General features: G+C 40.0%; 1 protein-coding gene across 1 annotated transcript in view; it reads right to left on the minus strand.

Moving 5' to 3' along the window:
• The window catches only part of slc38a10 (solute carrier family 38 member 10), a 128,903-nt gene that overhangs the window by 68,317 nt on the left and 38,971 nt on the right, over positions 1–21,615 (minus strand). Inside the window, exons 10-11 of the mRNA XM_070857694.1 lie at positions 17,211–17,317; positions 5,139–5,292 (exon numbers count right to left, since the gene is read on the minus strand). Coding sequence (XP_070713795.1) covers positions 5,139–5,292; positions 17,211–17,317 — 261 coding nt within the window. The remainder of the gene's footprint in view (positions 1–5,138; positions 5,293–17,210; positions 17,318–21,615) is intronic.

Raw genomic sequence — 21,615 nt, forward strand, 5'->3', positions numbered from 1 at the left:
GTCACATCACATCACAGAAGGGGTCATGTCTTCTCAAAGCAATGAATAAAAATCACATGTTCTGTTATGGTTGTCATTACAGAAAACATTCTAGTTTAGGTATCTAATCAGTGGTGGCAGCGTGGTTGCTAGGGGAATACTTGTTTAGGTCACAGGTGAAGGGAGTTAACAGCTGTTAAGAGTTTAAACAAGGGGAACATTCTGTTACACCCATATATGGAATAAAGTGTTTAATTTAGAAAGTTTGATGATGACTGTTCTCATGAATTGCGCAGGTTAAAAATTGTTTTTGATTATCAAAACTATGGAACACAGCACTCTGAAAATTACACCAATTTCATTTTTTTGTAGCAACTTAAAGTTTAATTACTTACTCCTTTACATGTGAAGATCTTAATTCACAGCTGGTATGTATAGTTCTTTTCTCCTTTATCTCTTGGCTCCAAAAACTACCCATAGTATAAATAGGGTAATCTTGTGCACTGGTAGGAACATGGTGACTGGACTTGTATGTGAATTCTGCCATGCCGATATATTACAGCTACTGGATTTATGCACAGTGGAAAAGGGCCCATTTCTGATAGCAAAAGAGCAAACTCACAGATGAGAGGAGTAAGATCAGTTGGTAGCACTCAAAAACAAATAATTGTTATATTGTAGAAGTGGTGCAAGTCTTGTATGTAAACCAGGTTGATTCTTGTTACAATAAGACAACAAGAAAACATTGCAGATTTCCATTACTGAAATGAGCCTCAACTCAAACCGCACTCTTTTCTGCTCTTCCACAAGAAAAACATAATGAGATTCCCTCCGAGAAAGTCAGGATATGCCACGTGAAAGGATTTAGGCACAATTAACATAGTGACAATTACTGCCACAGCTCATACAATTATCACATTAAACATTACCATCATTATGCTAAAAATAATCAATATTTTGTCTCATCAGGGCTAGATAATTTGGTAATCAATTATTGTGACAGCCCCAATGTTAGGATAATCCCCAGGACGCGTGTTTTACGTTTGCTCCTTTTGAATGCAGAATTGGAGTATTTTTGCATCAGGAAAAACAGGACACAGATGGTGAAGGTCAAGGCAGGGTCACATAGCACCTGCTTAAAAAGACCTTGCTGACAGGTCTGCACTGAAGGGGATGCCCTAGACCTAGGTCTAACTTGTAGCTCGCTATTCTTTCAAGCAAATTTTGAATAAGCAAGAGCTCCAGCAAACTTGGAAAATTCCAGCACCTCGGACTGGTAACGGTTGTTGGAACTTCCACCAGAATTGCCAGACATTATTTTTTTGTTATTACCGTACATTATAATGTTCAATTGTTTTTGGAACATTTCAGAAACAAATTCAGTGATTTTACAAAAAAAAAAAATACTTTCAATCACTATAATTAACCTGACAGTGGAGAACAAAGGTTAGATCTGAAATATCCAATCATATCACCAGAATTTATGTTATGACTTTACGATGGGATATTCAAAACCTAATTATCTGCAGATGATTGGATTATTACACACTTTCTATCAGGTTAAACTGTTACTGCAATTTGGGAACTACAGACAAATTGAAATGACACGTGACTTTTATGAAAAGCTCAAATTAGTGTCATTCAAGATTCTGGTTGAGGAATTGGTCGAGTCTTTTCTCAAGCCCGAATGTTGGTGGATCCTGTAGACATGTGACTTTCGTTAACGTCTTTTTATTTTAATTGGTAGCATTGCATTGAGAAAACATTTGGGGCAGAGGGGAGGAGAAGGTTAAAAGAACCCAACAGATTGTTTAAAGCAAGGCAAGAACACAGATTAGCCTGAAGGAATATGTAATTATTGTATTAATATGCTGGTAGGTAAACTACATAATGCGATCAGCGGCCAATAGGAATATACAAATAAAAATATAATATCCATTGTATAATCTCTTACACTGTTAGTTTAGTTACCATTTTGCTTTCAACAGTTTATCACAAAGAGTTAAAAGCACTTGACTAGAACTAGCAGCAAAAACTCAGTACTAATAATAATAACTTTATTTATATAGCACCTTTAACGTAGTAAAACGTCCCAAGGTGCTTCACAGTAGTGTTACAAGACAAAACAGATAAATTTGACACCGAGCCTCAAAAGAAATTAAGACAGACAACCAAAAGCTTGGTTAAAGAGGTAGGTTTTAAGGAGCGTTTTAAAGGAGGAAAGAGAGGTAGAGAGTTTTGGGGAGGGAGTTCCAGAGTTTTGGGCCCAAACAGCTAAAGGCACGGCCACTAATGGCTGAGCAGTTACAATGAGGGATGTTCAAGAGGGCAGAATTTGAGGAGTGCAGCCATCTTGTGGAGTTGTGAGGCTGAAAAAGGTTAGAGATAGGATGGAGTGATTTGTACACAAGGATGAGAATTTTGAAATCAAGGCGATTTCAGTACTGCAAGAATTTAGCCACTGTTTTGCCTCCAGAGGAAGAACTGTACAAGTCAATCCCTACCACTCATTTAGGACCTAAAGGCTCGCTCAAGAGCAGCACTCGCGCATCTGCTAACAGATTGCCTGCTTTCCTTCTGATTGGAGCATAATAGGAAAGGTTGAGCAAGTTGGGCCTGTACTCATTGGAGTTGAGAAGAATGAGAGATTATCTTAGGGTAGATGCTGAGAGGATGTTTCTCTCATGGAGAAAACTAGAACTAGGGGGCATAGTTTCAGAATTACAGGTCACCAAAGATGAGGAGAAATTTCTTCTCTCAGAGGATCATGAATGTTTGGAATTCTCTACCCCATAGAGTTGTGGAGGCTGAGTCATTGAACATATTCAAGATTGAGATAGACAGATTCTTGAAGCACAGAGGAGTCAAGGGTTATGGGGAACAGTCAGGAATGTGGAGTTGAGGCCAAGATCAGATCAACCATAATCTTATTGAATGGCAGAGCAGGCTCAAGGGGCCGTATGGCCTACTCCTGCTCCTATTTCTTATGTTCTTGTATACTTTGAAAGGGGGCGAAGGGAAATCTTAATTTTGACTGGGAAACAGGGCAAGAATACAGCCAGCCTACAATCAGTTTATAGTGGTTACTGATGCCAATGCTTTGGAGCAGATATGGTCCAAGGAAATTTCCCTGTCATTCATCACCTCAGTGTAACCTCTCCGGTGAAGGAAATAAAATTGAGGACTTTACAGAAGAGCCCTGAAAATCTATTTTTTCCCTATAGATAAATAAATAAATGAACATTTTATCCCTCACTATCCCTGTAATGTCAATATCATTGAGCTTGTTCTAGCAAAAGGATTAGTGTATCAAGCACATGGAACTTTCCTATCAAAAAAACCCAGCTCATCATCTTAATAAAACTGAACCAATGAAATATCATACAAACACACATCCCATTAACAAAAACCTGGGAATGATTACTCGGCAATAATCTCCAGAGGGATGAAAATGTGATGCAAGGTGCTCTTATCACAGACATTGGTATCTCAGAACCACTTCTCGTGTATCCATGAATTTATAAATACTTTGCTAAAACTGCGTGGTATTTAAATTCCTAATCACTGCACCAATGTAAATACCTGTAGCAAGGTTTCCTGTAGTCAGAATGGACTCATTGTGTAATTATCATGGAGCTTTGGTTACACCTTAGCCAATAGACCAGCTTATCTGAAATGTTTGAACTGAGTAAAAATTGACAGTCAAAAATAGATGTTCCTGATTGAAGGGTATGAATTTTACATTGCTTACAATTTTGCATGTGTTTATATTTGTATATTTATAAATATAGCATTTTCCAGTTGTATTTAAGAATGTAATACCTGTATCATTAAGATAGTCTGGAAACCCGACTTCAAAAGAATTAAGGGGTTAAAAGCGAGTCTCCAAAAAATATCAGAGTATCTTCCAAGGTCTGGTATCATGGCAAAGTGCTCCACTATACTGTATGTGTAGGTTACATTAAATACATTTTTTTATGATTCAAAGCAAAGCATACATGCCAATCCTGGAAGTATCAGAGATTTTATTTTTATATCCAAAAGCATTCTTTCAAATAGATGGGATTTTTCTTGTATTCATGTTTATATCCATGTTTATCTTGCTTCATCTAAATTAACTGAATAAATTAAAAAATATATTTTTAGTCTGTATTTAATATTCCCCAATCCATAGTGAGTGTTGTAGCATACCATGAGATTATGTTTAATCCTGGAACAAACTGCAAGTAGGGGTACTGTCAGGTCCCGTAAGTCTGCAAAGGGCACGTTTACTAGAAAATGTTCAGATCCCAGGTCGTAGTAGACAAGGACAGGAAATGCCAATGAATAGTTTAGGGAGAGAATGGTTCTACAAAATACCTGAAATTGTAACAGGCTCTTAATTAGTGTGTTTAAATTAGATTAATACTGTTCAGTGCATGCTATTTATAATAATGGAATCTATCACTCAGTCTGAATAAAATTAAGGACAGATATTGATACTATAATAATTTCTGTAATTTCAATGGATAGTGCTTTAACTCCAACAATTACTGGAAAATGTACATACATTCAATATTTCAAGAGTTCACTGGGTCCACCATTTTGGTTCAATGTCATGAACATATTAATCAGATGCTCATCTGTTCTTTCTCCCCCCCACCCCACACCTCCCCAACCCACCCAATATGGTGACTTTCTTCTCTCCCCGCCCAAAGATCAGGATACCAAGAAAGGCTTTGTGTTTAGATATTTAACCATTAAGGCACATGATTGCATGCTATTATGTCAAAAGCATTGGTGAAGATGGGGGTGGAATGAAGGACGTCTAAAGAATGACTGTCAACTGTTCAAAACAATTTAGCAACAAAGTAAACACATGCCCCATTAATACTGCACACTTAGCTATACAGTTGGTGGCATATAAATTAGTTCTGTGATTAAGTAATCAATGAATCACAATGCCACTAATTTTCCTTTACATCTTCTTGGCATTATACAGTATTTATGCATTTAAATTTCTAATCCAAATAAATATTGTTCCATTTAATCACGTTCTGTATCTGCTATGCTGCAGCATTCATCCATAAAATTGTGGTTCACTCTTAATACTAAGACATAACAAGGGGTTTAACACTTCAGAACCACCAAGGTCTCTTCCTCTCCACTCATGCACTTACCTGAGATTTTCTGTTGCATGTCCATCTCATTTTGTAGCTTCTCATGGTTAATGTCCTGAGGTAGCTTTTCAGTTGTGATCGGTTGGTCACTTGTTGCAGTCAGAGTGGTAAGTGTGCTGATCACCAGAATAATGAGACCAACCCAGAGAATAATCTGAAGAAATTCAAATACATCAAGAAAGGTATGTAGTATTCACCGACTTGCATAAGCATTTGAAAGACACACATTTTGTTTTATTTTAAATGGTCAGTAGTTAAATCCAATAACCAATGATTACTGTTTAGCTACATAATAACAAACATTTTCAGTCACAGAAATATACATTTTTGTTCAATATGCAGTCAGCTTATTATGATGAGAGAAAGGAGCTTCACGATTTTTTTTAACCTAAGACTGCACTTATATTGTAGCTACCAATCCGACTGCCTGGCTCGGAACTAAACACTTGGGCCAGCAGACGTCTGAGCTGGTTTTAAAACCCAGTTTGACATCGTCCCACATTGTATCAAACCCAAATAACATGAGATAGCCTCCAGCAACCGGTATCACATTGCTAAGTTCGAGAGTCAGATTAGGACCCAGCTATGGAGTTACAGAATTATGTTGCTCTGAAACTGGTTTCAGGGCGACAAGGAAGAGGTAGACTAACTGTTCCAAATAGTTACAGTCAATAAAGCAGACCAACAAGGCAGTTCAGACCCTGCTGCAAGCACTTGTTCATGAATACTTTAAACATAAATTAAAGCAATCAATAGGGTATTCAGAGCTTTATTTAATTGATGATCAAAGTATGATATTTTCAACAATTACTTTCGAAGTATATGAAAAAGTACCAACCCAGATAGGCAGAATGAGAGCTACATATGAGATGTACTTTTTACACATTTTAACTTCAATTACCTACAGATATATATTGATTTTTTTTGCAGTGCTATTGTGTTACATCCTCAGATACTCATCCAAGTGTGAGACTTGACAATATGTCAGCAACCTATTGGATCGTTGGGGGGTGGGAGGGTAATCGCAGTCAAATTCCAAGTACCAAACTTCAATCTGATGTTTTGCACAAGTTCTCACAAATAATAAATCATAATTGTAATAAAGGTGGTTGGAAACAATTCATATTATAATAGCTAACTAATGCCTGGAAGGAAATTACCAGTCAACGACCAATCTTGGAGTCGAGATAACATTCACAAAATGCTCCAACTTTGGTCTTAAATTTTATGAGGCCATCTGAAACCTTCAATAATGTTGCTGCCTAGTAACTCTATCCTATGCATCAATTACTATATATGCTCTTTGCTTCTGCAGTTTGTCAGCTGAACTGAATTGGTTTATAGCCCTGGAACTCCCTCCCCAGATTCCTAACTTTTTACCAACATTACAGTTTTAATAAGACCCATAATTGCTAGATTTTAAATAGTATATTTCTAGCTGTGAGAAGTCACTTTGAGCAAAATCATCATCATTTAAAATTGCAGTTGTGGGCGGGTTTAAGGCATAAATGTCATTATTTTTCATATAGAGTCAACAGTCCACCAGTTTAGTTTTCCCCCAAAGCAACAACCTAATACATGTGTCAATGTATTTTGCAACAGTTTTCTGCATGGATGCCACTTCCGTGTTAGAAAACGAAGCAAAAGCTGGAACCCAGCTGTCACAAAAACAGTTGACTGCTTTCTGGCAGAAATACAGCAATCGTTAAGCCAAAAGAAACATCTGGTTTTCAAGGCAGGAAACAGAAAATCACAGCAAATAATATGCCATAAAGCCAGGGTTTTCTTTTAACAATTCCTTTATAAATTGCAACATGATATATTTTCAATTTATTGTTGTATGCAATGCCAATTTTCGGAAATATAATGCAATTTAAATTCCCATAAATATAACAGCCTGATTCAGCCACGCCCAACATTAACTTAATGCAATATAAATGGCCTTTGAGAAGTGCAGGTTAGATGAAATCCCAACTTAGATTTCAAAATTTTTAACTAGCAATAAGCCTGTACTTTCTTCAATCAGAACAGCTTTTTAAAAAAAAAATCACAGTAAGTTAAGTTTTAAAAAGATTGGTCTGGTAGCTAATGGTTACACAGTTTGCTTCCCAAACAGATTGCTATGAATTTCTGAAAGTCCCACTGTTGCTTGCCACTCAAATCCACCTGCCAATTGGGATAAGCCTAATGAGCAAAGTCAACTGTACTAACGGTTGATAAATCTATATTCATCTATGGATCAAGGTGTTTATAATAGTTTCAAAATGAACGCCATAAATAAATAAAGCACATGTATATAAAGACATATTAGTTCAAACATGTTAATATTTAAGAACTAACATTTTTAAAGCACACCACACCTTCCCATTTACACTGGACCTGGATGCGAAATGATCTGAATTTCATTGGTGCATCCTCTATTCACCACCAACATCCAAAAAGCATTTCATCCTCAGCACTGGCTGCAATACCAATTGTCGCAGCAGGGACAAGTGATACATATTTCAATTTAACATTCATTGCGTGGTAAATGTAGCATGAGTAAGGTGTCACTAACAGAGTAGTGATTTCGATTGAAAAAACAAATTGAGAGAGTGAAAGGAATGGTCTATGTGTGAATACACCCCATTTCATAATACTGCCTCAGTACAATTTCTTCCTTATGCACAAAAAAATTCAATTCCACAATGAGATTTATGAGGAAGGGAATAAAATAAGAACTCTGCTTCTAGGAATCAGCTGTCTCCAAGTATCAAGTTACCCTGACCACTGGTCAAGGTCCATCATTTGTCTGTATCTGAAGTAGCATGTACAAAAAAAATCATGCTCAAGGGTCTTCAAACTGAGAAATCCAACTAAGTACAGCTTCCATTTGGTTTTTACAGATCAAGTGCTCTCCTTGTAGGGACACGCCTCACTTAGCCCAAATCCAAAATACTTATATGCAAGCCAAAACTGAAGGGACTCCAAGTTGGCATGAGTAGCAATGCGAGAATTTAACCAGCAAAACCCATGCAGGTTCCCAGCACACTGCATTAGAAAGTTTCCAACAAGTTGTCTACCCCATCTTTTAGGGGATTAAGATACAGGGTTTTCTTGGGTCAAATAGGAAAAAGCCCCCAGTGGCAAATCTCACCAGGTGACATTACCGACCCAGTCGATCGAATCATCAACAGTGCTCTGCAATACTGTGCAACTGCCTGGTTCAAGTATCGGATTACTAAGTTGCTACAGAGGATAAACCGGATTTCAATTAGTCATCACCAAGCAGGTTAACAGGGAGTTATCTCAACGCCCCCCCCTCCACAAGAGATCTTACTTACCTCATTTCACATCCCCAGCCCGCACGTGGCATTAGCTGGCTATTAGATAACTGACATGGGTGCACTTGAGCCCTTGCTAGACAGAACAACAGGTAGCAAGAACCCCTCTCAAATGGAGATAGTAAGCAGTAGTAAAAAAGTGAATCCATTGTCATTATCCCCCCTGACAAAGCATAGATACACACCACACCCTGTTTAATAGAGCCAGAAAGAAAGAAAGGTAATTTTGGAAAAAATTGTTTCAAAAAAAAAAGAGTACCCACACTAGCAGACAGAGGACCCATGGAATTTGAAACATAATACATTTAGAAACATAGAAACAAAGAAAATAGGTGCAGGAGTAGGCCATTTGGCCCTTCGAGCCTGCACCGCCATTCAATGAGTTCATGGCTGAACATGCAACTTCAGTACCCCATTCCTGCTTTCTCGCCATACCCCTTGATCCCCCCAATAGTAAGGACTACATCGAACTCCTTTTTGAATATATTTAGTGATTTGGCCTCAACAACTTTCTGTGGTAGAGAATTCCACAGGTTCACCACTCTCTGGGTGAAGAAGTTTCTCCTCATCTCGGTCCTAAATGACTTACCCCTTATCCTTAGACTGTGACCCCTGGTTCTGGACTTCCCCAACATTAATAAGAACACAAGAACATAAGAACATAAGAATTAGGAACAGGAGTAGGCCATCTAGCCCCTCGAGCCTGCTCCGCCACCCAACAAGATCACGGCTAATCTGGCTGTGGACTCAGCTCCACTTACCCTCCCATTCCCCATAACCCTTAATTCCCTTATTGATTAAAAATCTATCTATCTGTGATTTGAATATATTCAATGAGCTAGCCTCAACTGCTTCCTTGGGCAGAGAATTCCACAGATTCACAACCCTCTGGGAGAAGAAATTCCTTCTCAACTCGGTTTTAAATTGGCTCCCCCGTATTTTGAGGCTGTGCCCCCTAGTTCTAGTCTTCTCGACCAGTGGAAACAACCTCTCTGCCTCTATCTTGTCTATCCCCTTCATTATTTTAAATGTTTCTATAAGATCACCCCTTATCCTTCTGAACTCCAACGAGTAAAGACCCAGTCTACTCAATCTATCATCATAAGGTAACCGCCTCATCTCCGGAATCAGCCTAGTGAATCGTCTCTGTACCCCTTCCAAAGCTAGTATATCCTTCCTTAAGTAAGGTGACCAAAACTGCACGCAGTACTCCAGGTGCGGCCTCACCAATACCCTGCAGTTGCAGCAGGACCTCCCTGCTTTTGTACTCCATCCCTCTCGCAATGAAGGCCAACATTCCATTCGCCTTCCTGATTACCTGCTGCAAACTAACTTTTTGGGATTCATGCACAAGGACCCCCAGGTCCCTCTGCACTGCAGCATGTTGTAATTTCTCCCCAAATAATATTCCCTTTTACTATTTTTTTTCCCCCAAGGTGGATGACCTCACATTTTCCGACATTGTATTCCATCTGCCAAACCTTAGCCCATTCGCTTAACCTATCTAAATCTCTTTGCATCCTCTCTGTGTCCTCTACACAACCCGCTTTCCCACTAATCTTTGTGTCAGCTGCAAATTTTGTTACACTACACTCTGTCCCCTTTTCCAGGTCATCTATGTATATTATAAACAGTTGTGCTCCCAGCACCGATCCCTGTGGCACACCACTAACCACCGATTTCCAACCCGAAAAGGACCCATTTATCCCGACTCTCTGCTTTGTTAGCCAGCCAATTCTCGATCCGTGCTAATACATTTCCTCTGACTCCACATACCTTTATCTTCAATGTTATACACAAACAATTGTAAGCAGAGAAATAAGCAATTATCCCCAACAAATTATTTTATTCATGCTATCATTTATAATTTATTTTAAGCTTGGTTCAGTTGTTATCACTCTCTGCTCCGGACCAGTAGATTTTGAATTTAGGCCGACTCCAGGAAGTGAGCACATAATTTGGACTGACACTTCAGTTCAGTACCAAGGGAAGGCTGCATTTTCTGAGGTGCCGCCTTTTGAATTAGACTATTTTTTGAAATGTTTGTTCTTGGGACGTGGGTGACATTAGCAAGGCAGTATTTATTGTTCATTCCTGGTTTCCCTAAGAGCATTAAGAGTCAAGCAGAGTGTGGGACATGCTTCCACCACACCAAGCAGTGCGGAAAGTTCCTTTCACGTCAGACAGTCGTGAGCCAGTTGAGCTTTTACAACAATCCAGCAGCTTTTTGATGTTAGTCCACAAATTCAATTTCATAACTTGACAGGCTTAAATTTGAACTCACGATCTCTGGACTGCTAATCCAGTATCATGACCTCTAGGCTACTGTACGCATAGTAAACCAAGACGCCATCTGGCAGCTCAGGTGGATATAAAAGATGCCGTGGCATTATTTAAATAGTAGGAGATTCTTTCAGGGTCCAGGCCAAAAGTTATTCCTCAACCAACACCACCAAAAACATGAATTTGTTCATTATTTTCTGGTTGTGGGACCTTGCTGTGTGCAAGTTCACAGTCACATTTTCCTACATGACAGCACTTCAAAAGTAAAACATTCTGAGGACATGCAAAGACATTTCATGAATGCAAATTCTTTCTTTTGGTGTTCCCTACTTCTCCTTCCAATTTTCCCTCCTTTCTGCACTGTGGTTCCACAAGCGCCGGTCACCCTCTGGTACACTGCCAAGTGCTCACTGTTGATGTATGAACCTTGGCAGTGATGCCGACAAACTATTTGAATGTCACAAGCAAACCACTCCTTTCCTCACCAGCTATCCACAAGCTCACTTCTAGCAGAGATCTCTGGATCCCGATCGGAAACCTAGCAAATCGTCCTCTTCTCTAAACTAAGGGGACTGACAACAACTGTAAGCACTGCTACCTCTGTTCTACCTGAAATCAGTTAACTCAGGACATATTGAGGATCAATCGTAGAATATCTTTGTTTGTATGCCTCATTTAATCACTGGATAAGCTTACTAACAATTTGGGGAACCACATAGTTAATAGATTGAAGAGCTTGAAATAGTATATGTTGGAGCCAGTCCAAGATGGCGGTGGAATACAAATCTGTCCTCTTTCTAGAATTTGCATCTCGTCACCTTGGATACAGGAATTGGCTAGTTTACAAGAAGAAATTCCTGACTAATGCCCCAAGTTGTTTGGACTGCCCTACTCTCCAGCGCCATCTGTCATTTCAAACCTGTAGACCAAAGACAGTTGAATCACTCCATTCTTAGATAAACAAAAACATGTCTTTAATGTAAACTTCTAATGTGTTAAGCAAGGATCCAGCCAATAAGGAAATATAGCCAGCTGGCTTACTATAAACTCTACAATCTAAATAGAGTTTAAGTGACCAGATCAAAGACAGTCTTTTCTTATTTTGTTCTATTTATAAAATGTGTTCCCAATACTACGGGATTTAAAAAAAAATACAATGTGCCTTTATTCGTTGGTTGGTGAGCCTGCACTCCAAACATCAAGAAAGCAAGTCCTAAAACATATTTAATCATGTTTTGGCTGAATTAAAATCAAGGGCAACAGAAAATATGTGACTTTGATTCCATAAGAAACTAAGTACGTCTTTGTAACATGTTAAGTAAAACGTACATTGCAGTACCATATTATATATGCAAAAGAAATGCAAGAGTAAAAGGGTAGAGGATTCAATTTACAAAGAAAATAAGCAAAGTTGCTATGAGCACCATCAGGCAAGATTTCCCGCAGTTGAAGACAACTGGAGAATGTTGCTGGACACTGCACGTCAACATCTATTGCCATCAACTGTTCTGATAACTCCATGTACAAAAGTACTGAGCTTAATTTTAAGTACGGCAAACCCTACCCCAAAGGGGAGGGGGAATATTTTGTTAAATATAAAGTAAATTAACATTCTGTGGTTCATTCTTTTTCTCCAACTCTATTTAATAATTTCAATGTTCGAAGACAATGGCCTGGAAATTGTGGTCGGAGGCTTGCCGCCAGCATACGCCTCCGAACAGCAAGAAAACTCTGTACCTACCAGATAGCTCCAGACTCGTGTGGTCCCAGGCCTGCAGACATCGCCTGAGTAAAGGCCCACGGATCTCAGGGGCACATGCGGTTCGCAAGCGTCCCTGGGATCACATGGGCCAGGCCAACCAATGCCAAAAGAGGATTCCGATTATGCTTATGGGAATTCCATTTACATACGGAATCCCCATAAGCATAATAGAAGTCACCTAATAAATACAATTTCACAACACTGAAATAAAAATAATCATAGGTTCAAAATGAATTAAAATACCCTTTAATTAAATATTTAAAAAATTTAAATTTTTTGAAAAATACATGTTAACATTTTTAAATGGGATAAAAATATTCTAAACTAATTTTAAATGTAAGTGAATGTTTAAATCATTTTTTTAAAATCATTTATTTTAACACTTACGCTGGTAAAAGGTCTTACGCCTGCTTTTACCAAGCATAAGGATTTGGTGGGTATTCACTGAGCAGTAGTTGGGCAAAAAGCTCAATTCTGCACCAGTGAAAGTGAACTCACAGCGGATGGGTACGATCTGTCAGAGAAACTTGACAGATTGCACGTTCCGTGGAAACCCGGAATTTGCGGGGCACTTACGATGGCGTACGCTGGCCATACACCGTCACAAACCATGTAAATTCTGGGCCTATATTTTTTTTTAATGTGATAAAATGCCTGCACGTATTTTTAAAGCAGCAAGTGACATTCAGTCCTCACAGCACTGCAGCCGTGTCATTTAGGACAACCAAAACAGCTGCTTGAGTGTATTTCTGGTTGCAATTGCCCTAGGACAATTAAGCTAGAAAAATTATGTACGTATAAATCTAGTGTGACAGTGATGTAATTCAAGTTATTGCAAATGGAATAAAAATACCAGTTTTCTTTCATTGCCATTTTATCCTCTTGAATAGAATTGCCTTTGGCAACTACCATAGGATTTACATAGCTCTACTGATAAAACTGCACAGCACTATTTCTATTTAAAACTATTTTTTATCTCTAGGTGTTCCCGTCTCCCACTGCAAAGGTAGCTCTGCTTCACATTGCCTCTTTCAGCCAAGCTGGTAGAGCAGGGCAAACGATGTTCCGCAGAATGCCATTTCACGATCACCCAACAGGAGGGCACTTTTGCAGTGACGGGACAAACCTTCAGTTTCCCCTTTGCCACAAGGGAACACTGCACTGCAGCATAACACTCCACTTAATGCCCCACTGAGAAAGGTCGTACCCAGACTCAATCCGGTAACAAACCTTTCCTCATCAGATTGGGAAATCATCGATTTACTATATACTATAAAGGTTATTCCAGTCAATGATGAAAATCCTTTACTTGTCAGAAACTAAATTGAAATGGAGGCAATGGATTCCAAATATAAATTTTAAATAAACCTTTTGTGGGAACAGTTGGAAAAGGAAGCAAAATTCTACTTGCTGCCTCAAAGGACTGAAGTCTGAAGGCATGGGGAGACAACTGGATGGGATTCCAGACAGGAGCAAAACATTCTGGTATTATTCACAGTGCAAGTGAGATACTTTATTTTTCAAACGGAGTGACTGCTGCCAACGAACCAAAAGCTGATTTCAATGACCGGAAGCTGCACAGAAGCATTGTGTGTATTAAACTGGAAATTTCGATGATGTTTCTGCTTGGCCCGCTCCCTGTTCCCAACATTTCAGCCTCGCTCTGTTTTCCCGACATTTCAGCCTCGTTCCGTTTTCCTGGCATTTTGAATAATTTAATTTTCAGTTTTTTTCAAACAACCTCAAAAACCTTCTCCGGTTGACATGGTGTCCACGTTATTTTATAAAGATTCATCCCAATTAAAAAGTAAACAGAACCTATACAAAATAAGCACTTCCGATATGACTTGTGACAGCCTCTTCGTGGAGGAATGGCTTCACAGCATTGTTTCACCCAACAGTTCTTTTTCAAATCGGAATCATCAAAAAAACCACCGAGACTGCGCATGCACAACGACTTCTGGTTCATTGGCAGCAGTCGTGTCCTTTTTCCAAACTGAATTTTCTAGCACTGCACAAATGACAGAATTTTGAGGGGGATAAGTTCTGGTGCCTGAAATTGGTCGATGCACAAGGACCGTCCATTTCTCAGCAGTATGCCAGCAGTGCGTCGTTTCAAACCGCCGGATCAAGATCGACTTTCTCTTCGAAGGATGGTGCGACACTGAACTGCACAGCCGCGATTTTTTTCCCCTTTTTAAAAAAAAAACAGAAGCGTTTAACCCGCGATTTCGCGGGTCAGGGGTCACCCGCGCATGCGCAGTGACTTGAAGAGGCAGGAGAGTGAGAAGGAGCAGCAAGCTAGTAGATGGGCAGTTACTTGAAAAACACATTGCAGAATTTAAAAATATTCCGAACTAATAATTCTACAGTTTGAAGAATGACATTTTACAAAGCAAAAATCATAACAGAAATATTATGGAAATATTTCAAAAATCGAAGCGCAGGAACATCGAAAAGGACGGGAGGTTGAGAGCGCCCGCCTTCGACGAGACAGAGTTACCTGCTTTTCTCGAGCATGTAACAGAGAGGTACTCCGAGCTAACAAAGGATGGTTGTGGAAAGCCTCCCCCAAAGGAGTACAACAGGATATGGGACAAGATCGGGGAGGCTGTGTCCTCCAAAAGTACCATGGTACGCACCGAGGAAAGGTGCTGCAAGAGGTGGAATGACCTGGTCAGGGTCGCAAGAGTAAATAATTATTTTATTTATGCACCGCCCCGCCCCGCCACCGCCCATATGTTATGTAAATGTAGGTTCCGTGTCACACGGATGATGTTATTTATCTTAAGGTTACAACGATGTATTCATGCTTTCAGGCAATGACAAGAGGAGCTGGGATGTAGACAGAGGAGGATACATCAGCTCCATGTGGGACAGCTGGAATATTCTTCACCACGGAGTGTGTATTCAGGGGATTCCCCCATGGCTCCTTTGATTCTGGGGACCATGCCGTGCGCAGCAAGGCACCCCCAGTTTTGCAGCGCCATTGCCGCAACGACGAAGGTTGGTGCAGGAAAGGTCGGTTGCTATAGGCGTGTAACAGAACATGGTGCATCTATCACAGGCCAGTGTCGACGTAGGTCGAGAGCTGCTCAAGGCCATGACTATGATAGCCGCAAACATCGTGGCTCTGCAGAGCAGCAGTCGGAGGATATGTCGCGTATGATCACCGCGATGGAGCAAACTGCCGACGAAGCCACGTGGCAATCGACGGGATCGGGACATGGCGCGGAACCCCCCAGTGCCATAGGTCGACAGCACCGAAGGATGTGGAGCCGACAGCATCTTCCAGCCCTGAAGCCACGCCTTCCACATCGCGAGCTTGTCCTGAGGCCCCATTTATTGCGCCTGCAATGTTTGATCCCCAACGACAACAACAGTACTCGGGGTGCGGTGCTGCACGCCGGTTTGGTACCAGCACGGGGAGGGTCCAGGTTCAGGGGCACTGGGAAAGGGAAGAGCGGGAGTAAGAAAGGGGGGGGGGGGGGGGGGGAAATAGTCCCAAGGGTGGTGTAGCACGCGGTCGAGGCCGGGAGCGAGGTCGTGGCCAAGGCCAGTAAAGGGTACTTTTTTGTTGTACTTGTGCATCAAATAATTTAAGTTTGATTTGTAAAAGTTTATTAAAGTTGCAAAGTTTTGTTAAAGTTGTTATTAAAGTTATTAAAAAGTTATTAAAGTTGTTAAATAGTTATGTTTTAGAAAGTTTTAAAATTGTATATTTTTAAGATTTTTACATAAACGTTTGAATTTAATTTAAGCACTTTTGTACAGTGTCAAACTTTTGGGGTAATATTCATCAGGGTAAGGCCTCCTGCTCATCATCATCAGTCTGTGACCTCCTCCATTACCCTTATAACTCTGCTCAATAAACCTTCTCGCATCCAGTTCTTCCATTAGACAGGTCGTCAGCAATACAGACCGATAGTACAGGCCCCATTTTTAAATCTCCACAATATCTTTCGATGAAAAAAATATAACTAAAATGCCTTGTATCTTAAGTTACTCAGTAACAATAAAAATACCTTTTCCACCTTAAATTGCACTGTAAAATCACTGTTCACCTCAGAAATACAGAGGTGCTGCTTTAGCTGACAGTTCCCGATTTCCAAAATGGCGGATCCATGCATTCCGCCCATTCCCGCCCAGTTAACATCACGTAAAACCACCTTTTCCAGGACGGTATGCAGCTCCAGTGATATGTCGGCGATATGCGATAAAAATCGGACTTTTTGGGCGGTTTGCGGGCGGTCCTGCACGGTGGACGGTGTGCATACTGCTCGGCAGTATGTCAATGATGAATCTTCCGCCGAGCGTTATGTCAGCAGTATGTATTGACCAAAAATTGCATTTTGCGGCGGTATGTGCACAGTAGGGGGCGGTATGTCGACCAATTTCAGGCCCCTGGTGTATTATAAATGCTTATATGCCCCATTTCGAAATGTTATTCCACAAAACAACTGAAGTAGCTGTCAAAATGAAAAACTGCACAACAGCGTGGATATACGGCAAAACTCACTGGTATTGTATTGGGATTTTTAACACAGCCAATCACCCCCTCCCCACCCCCTAAAACCAAGAGAAATGAAAGTAGGGATTTACAAAACTAAACCTGAATGCGAGACAGCAGTTATCTTTCGAATTGGAAGATGGAGGGCAGAAGTAAATTGGTTTCCCATTTCTTTCGTGGGTTAGGAAACTAACCTGTGAAGAGAGTCCATTCTTCTGGATTTTCCTGTAGATAAGCGCTGGGCAAATAAAGCAGATGAGACTCCCCATGGTGGCACCAGTCAATCCAAGGATCGTTTCCACTGACAAAGAAGGAATAATAAGTGTTAGAAGATAAAAATGGACATCCTTTCTGGTGTAATGTACAACTGCAATAAAAAATATGGCTTGCCCTTTTGTATTCTATTACTGAAATTAATAATTGATATCCTGAACTGCGAGCATATTGTCCAAGATCCAGCACATACACAACCCACAAATGATAGCTACAATTCCCAGTTCTTCTACCCTTTCTACTGATATATGCAAATTGCCCTGCTAATAAGCTAAACAAAAGTTGACAAAATTGGTAATGTACTTTCAAATGGGAAGTATATGACGGTTATCTGCATAATACTCTACCATGTTAATATCAGCTTGCCCAACAATGAGGCAATCAATCACTTAGTTTGTTGCTAATGACATCTTTAACTGGCAGAAAGTTAATATGAATCCGAGCATTCAATACCACTAAATGGCTTTCCCGAAATTGTCATGCATCTTCCACTAACCATTCCCTCCATCAATATAACTCATACAATATACTTCCACTGTCTTTCACATGCACAACAGGAAATGCCATCCAGTATATATCATTAAGGAAGAACTGCATAACAATAATTCTAATGTGGTCACAGAAATGAATCCAAGTGCAGTAGGATAAATGTGCATCATTGAAGATAGGTATGTCAAATAATTATATTTTACATTGCAACTCGATGTAATGAAAAAGATTGAAGTCCTCCACTCCCACAAAAAAAAACCTTTCTTCAGTTGAAGTAATATTGACTTTCTGCTATTTTATACCATATGTCTTCTGCAAGTTATGTGTAATTAGTTTATAAAAGCTAAAGTCATCTGGAGTTGGGGCATCAAAATTGCAACTTTTCTTCATTTTTTTTTCTGAAAGCTGGATTGAGTTTTGTCCTCATCAAGATAAGTGGTATCATGGAATTTTTAGTGTCCATGTCAGCACTGAAGCATTCTGTGACGACACAGCCAGATGTAGATTGCACCCCTTTCTATGCTGACCCAATTTGTGCCTTAAAACCCAACCTTAGAAGAGCACCACCCACTACACAAAGGTGGCACAGCTAATTCCCATACCACCCATCCTCACAACATTCTTGAGCAGGAATGCCGATATGTGCTGAACTGTGTCGAGCAGAAGTTGGCAAGAGACTGTCCAAGTTGATCCCATATAGGACCCTTACAGTCAGCACAGAGAGAAAACAGTTTCATCAGACGGTGACAATTACTCCTACTATTACTGTTTAGGGCTTGAGATAGGAAAAGGTGAGGACATGAAGGGACACAAGCACAGGGATAATTTAAAAATTGGAGGGATAGGTCAGCGAGGACAGGGTGATGGGTTAGCAGGACTTGATTAATATCAGGATATAGGTAGCATAGTTTTGGTTAAACTGGCGTTTAGAGAGGGTGAAAGATGGAAGGCCAGCCTGGAGAGCATTGAAAGAGTCAATTCTGGATGTGACAAAGGCATGGATGAGGATTTCAACAGCAGGACGGGTTGAGGTAGGGGCAGAGGCAGGCTATGTTACGGAAGTGGAAATTAGCAATGTTTGTGATGGGAGAGGTTCTGGGATTGGAACTTCAACTCGCAGTTGAATAGGACGCAGAGCTTGCAAACAGTTTGTTTCAGTCTGAGACAGTGGTTGGGGAGGGGTATGGAGTCATTGGCAAATAGACAGAGTTTGAGAGAGGAGACAAAGCTTCCGTATTCCGAATTTTTAACTGGAGGAAATTGCGGTTCATCCAAGACTGGTTGTCAGACAAGCAATCTGATAGCAGAGACAGTGAAGTGTTGAGAGAGATGGAGAGGTAGAGCTAGGTGCCATAGTCATACGAGTGGAAGCTGACCTCATGTCTACAGATAATGCCACTAAGGGGCAGCATGCAAAAATGGGGACAAGGGTTGATCTTTGGGACTCCATAGATAATGGTTGAATTCAAACCCACTGTGTAAATTTTAAACCACTGCAACAGCAACCTGCCAGCACTGTGATTAATTCAGGCATATGTTTCTGCTTCTTCAATATTTTGCCCTATCCGTGTGAACATAAAACTTAAATTCCATATTAATGCCACAAAACAGCTAAACAGAGCTAGGTAATACTTCATTAAAAATTACTCACAGGCGGGTAATACAAGGCGTACCTGTCCTAATTCTGTGCATTGCTGCAACAATTTGCGAGAGGTAATCAGTTTGGTATTATGATTGATTTAAAATTAAATAAACAGCAGATCTCACAAGGCATTGTGTACAAGTCAGGGAATACTCGATTTTATAAGGACAACAGCATTGCACTGTGTAATACACATTGGCCCACAATTTGCGGCCAGCAGCAAAGCAAAGGCATTCGCTGCTGGCACCAAAGAAAACTACCCAGAGATATCACTCTGTGGTGAGAAGTTTGCCTTTTTTGACGTTCAATGATTGCAGTGGTGCGAATAGGAGATTCCTATGGCGATGCTGCAGTGATGTCAACAAGCTGTCTAAGCAGCCAATCATACTGAAGAATTCTCACAGACCGGAAACCAGGAAATGAGAAGCTGCTTTTATCCAGAATTCTTAAAAATGTTAGAGAGCAAAATAAAAATTGGGACTTTCACATTGGGATAAGGTAGAAGCTGAAATATCATGAACAAACTTTAAAAACATTTAAATTTTTTAAAATTGTAATTTATCAAAATGGAGAAATTTGACACTCCTCAAATATAAAAATTAGTTTTTCAGGGGCAGAACATGTGTTTACCAGTCAATACGCTGTTAAAACCCCAGTTACACCTATTCCAAAAACACAACAATTAATGGGGTATTTAACAGCAATATGATGATACCACCGTGGATTGCCAGCTATTGGTGGGGGGGGGGCGTGCAGGAAAGAGAGGAGATGGGGAAGACGGTTGGAGGACTGGTGGGGTGGGTGCACAGCAACATTCCAGACACGACACGCCTCTGCTGGTCGCACGAAGCCCGGGAACGGATTTTTCAATATAAAGTTTTGCGCATGTGAATGACCAAAAGAAGGAACATTGTTCCACAGCCCAGATCCCAGTCAGTGCCAGAGCAGTAAACGACTGACCACAACTTTAGGATTTCCACGTTACATGTGCATGCACTATATCCTGAAGTTGCAGTTAGTTTCAGAGGGGCATCGATGGCAAATGCTGACAGACCGCCGTCATTACTCACTGTAAATTTCAGGCCAATGTAGCATTTTGGCTCAGGTGGCACTGTATGCATTCTGCCCTGCTCCTTAAGATCCACAAATATCAATTGCAGTAAGTGGGCACAAAATGTGGGCAATTCCTCTAAGGCACTTCCCAAGGTCATTAGATAACTATTTATTTTGCACTGGTAAGTGCTTATAAATCACTGCTTCAGTTTATCTATAGATTGGCACATGCTCGGCTCCTCCCAAAAGGTCAGCAAAAACAAACAGGAAATCATTGTCATTCTTTCATTTTATTTTTAAGATTATTCTGCATCTGCAACAAAGCGTAATGAACTCAAAACATTTTATATATATATAAAAAAACATATTAAAAGCCGCCCAAAGCTGTCGAGCGGTTGTAGAAATCATAAGTACATAGACATCTCATATTACTGTTCTAAAATAAAATTGAGCAATGTGTTTAGTAATACTTTTTATATGTACAAAATCCATTCCTGCTATTTCCACTATATCTTTTTTTTAAATGATGAATTTTGGAGTCATGTAAATTTACTGTAACATTTAGGTTACATTGCTAAACACGCTCTCATAAACAGAAAATTCTTGCCATGAACTTGATAAATTAAATTCCCAAGAAGTCACCTATAGGTTTGGGTAAAACCTAATGAAGTCTTGAATTTATTGAGGTCACAAGTCAATGTTTATGGGTCATCGTGTGAAACAAGAACATCTCATGCATTGCAATGAATCTCTGTGAGAAACAACTGTCACAGCAAATCTATACAAGGAATAAGAATAGTATGGAAAATCGCTGAGAAATAAGAGAGCTACAGCAAGAGAAAAAAAATCAGCAAGTTGTTGGGAGAATCTATATTATTACACCAAGCCTCTGGGAGAAACAAAAGTACTGTTGCAAAAACTATGAAAAACTAGTATCCTGATGGATTTCTGCAAGAAAACAAGGCTATTACATTAAGTCACAGGCATTACAGGGTAAATGTTTCAAGAAAGGACAGCACTGCATCAAGTAATTGTGACAAGAGCATTATGGCAACACAGGCAGATCACAGGGACCCTCAGGAAGAAGAATGCCATGATTGTTGTGGTAAATTGCAGAGTGAATTTGAGAAGCATAAAAATGG

Source organism: Pristiophorus japonicus, chromosome 16 (genome assembly GCF_044704955.1).
Source record: "Pristiophorus japonicus isolate sPriJap1 chromosome 16, sPriJap1.hap1, whole genome shotgun sequence".
Lineage (NCBI taxonomy): Eukaryota > Metazoa > Chordata > Chondrichthyes > Pristiophoridae > Pristiophorus > Pristiophorus japonicus.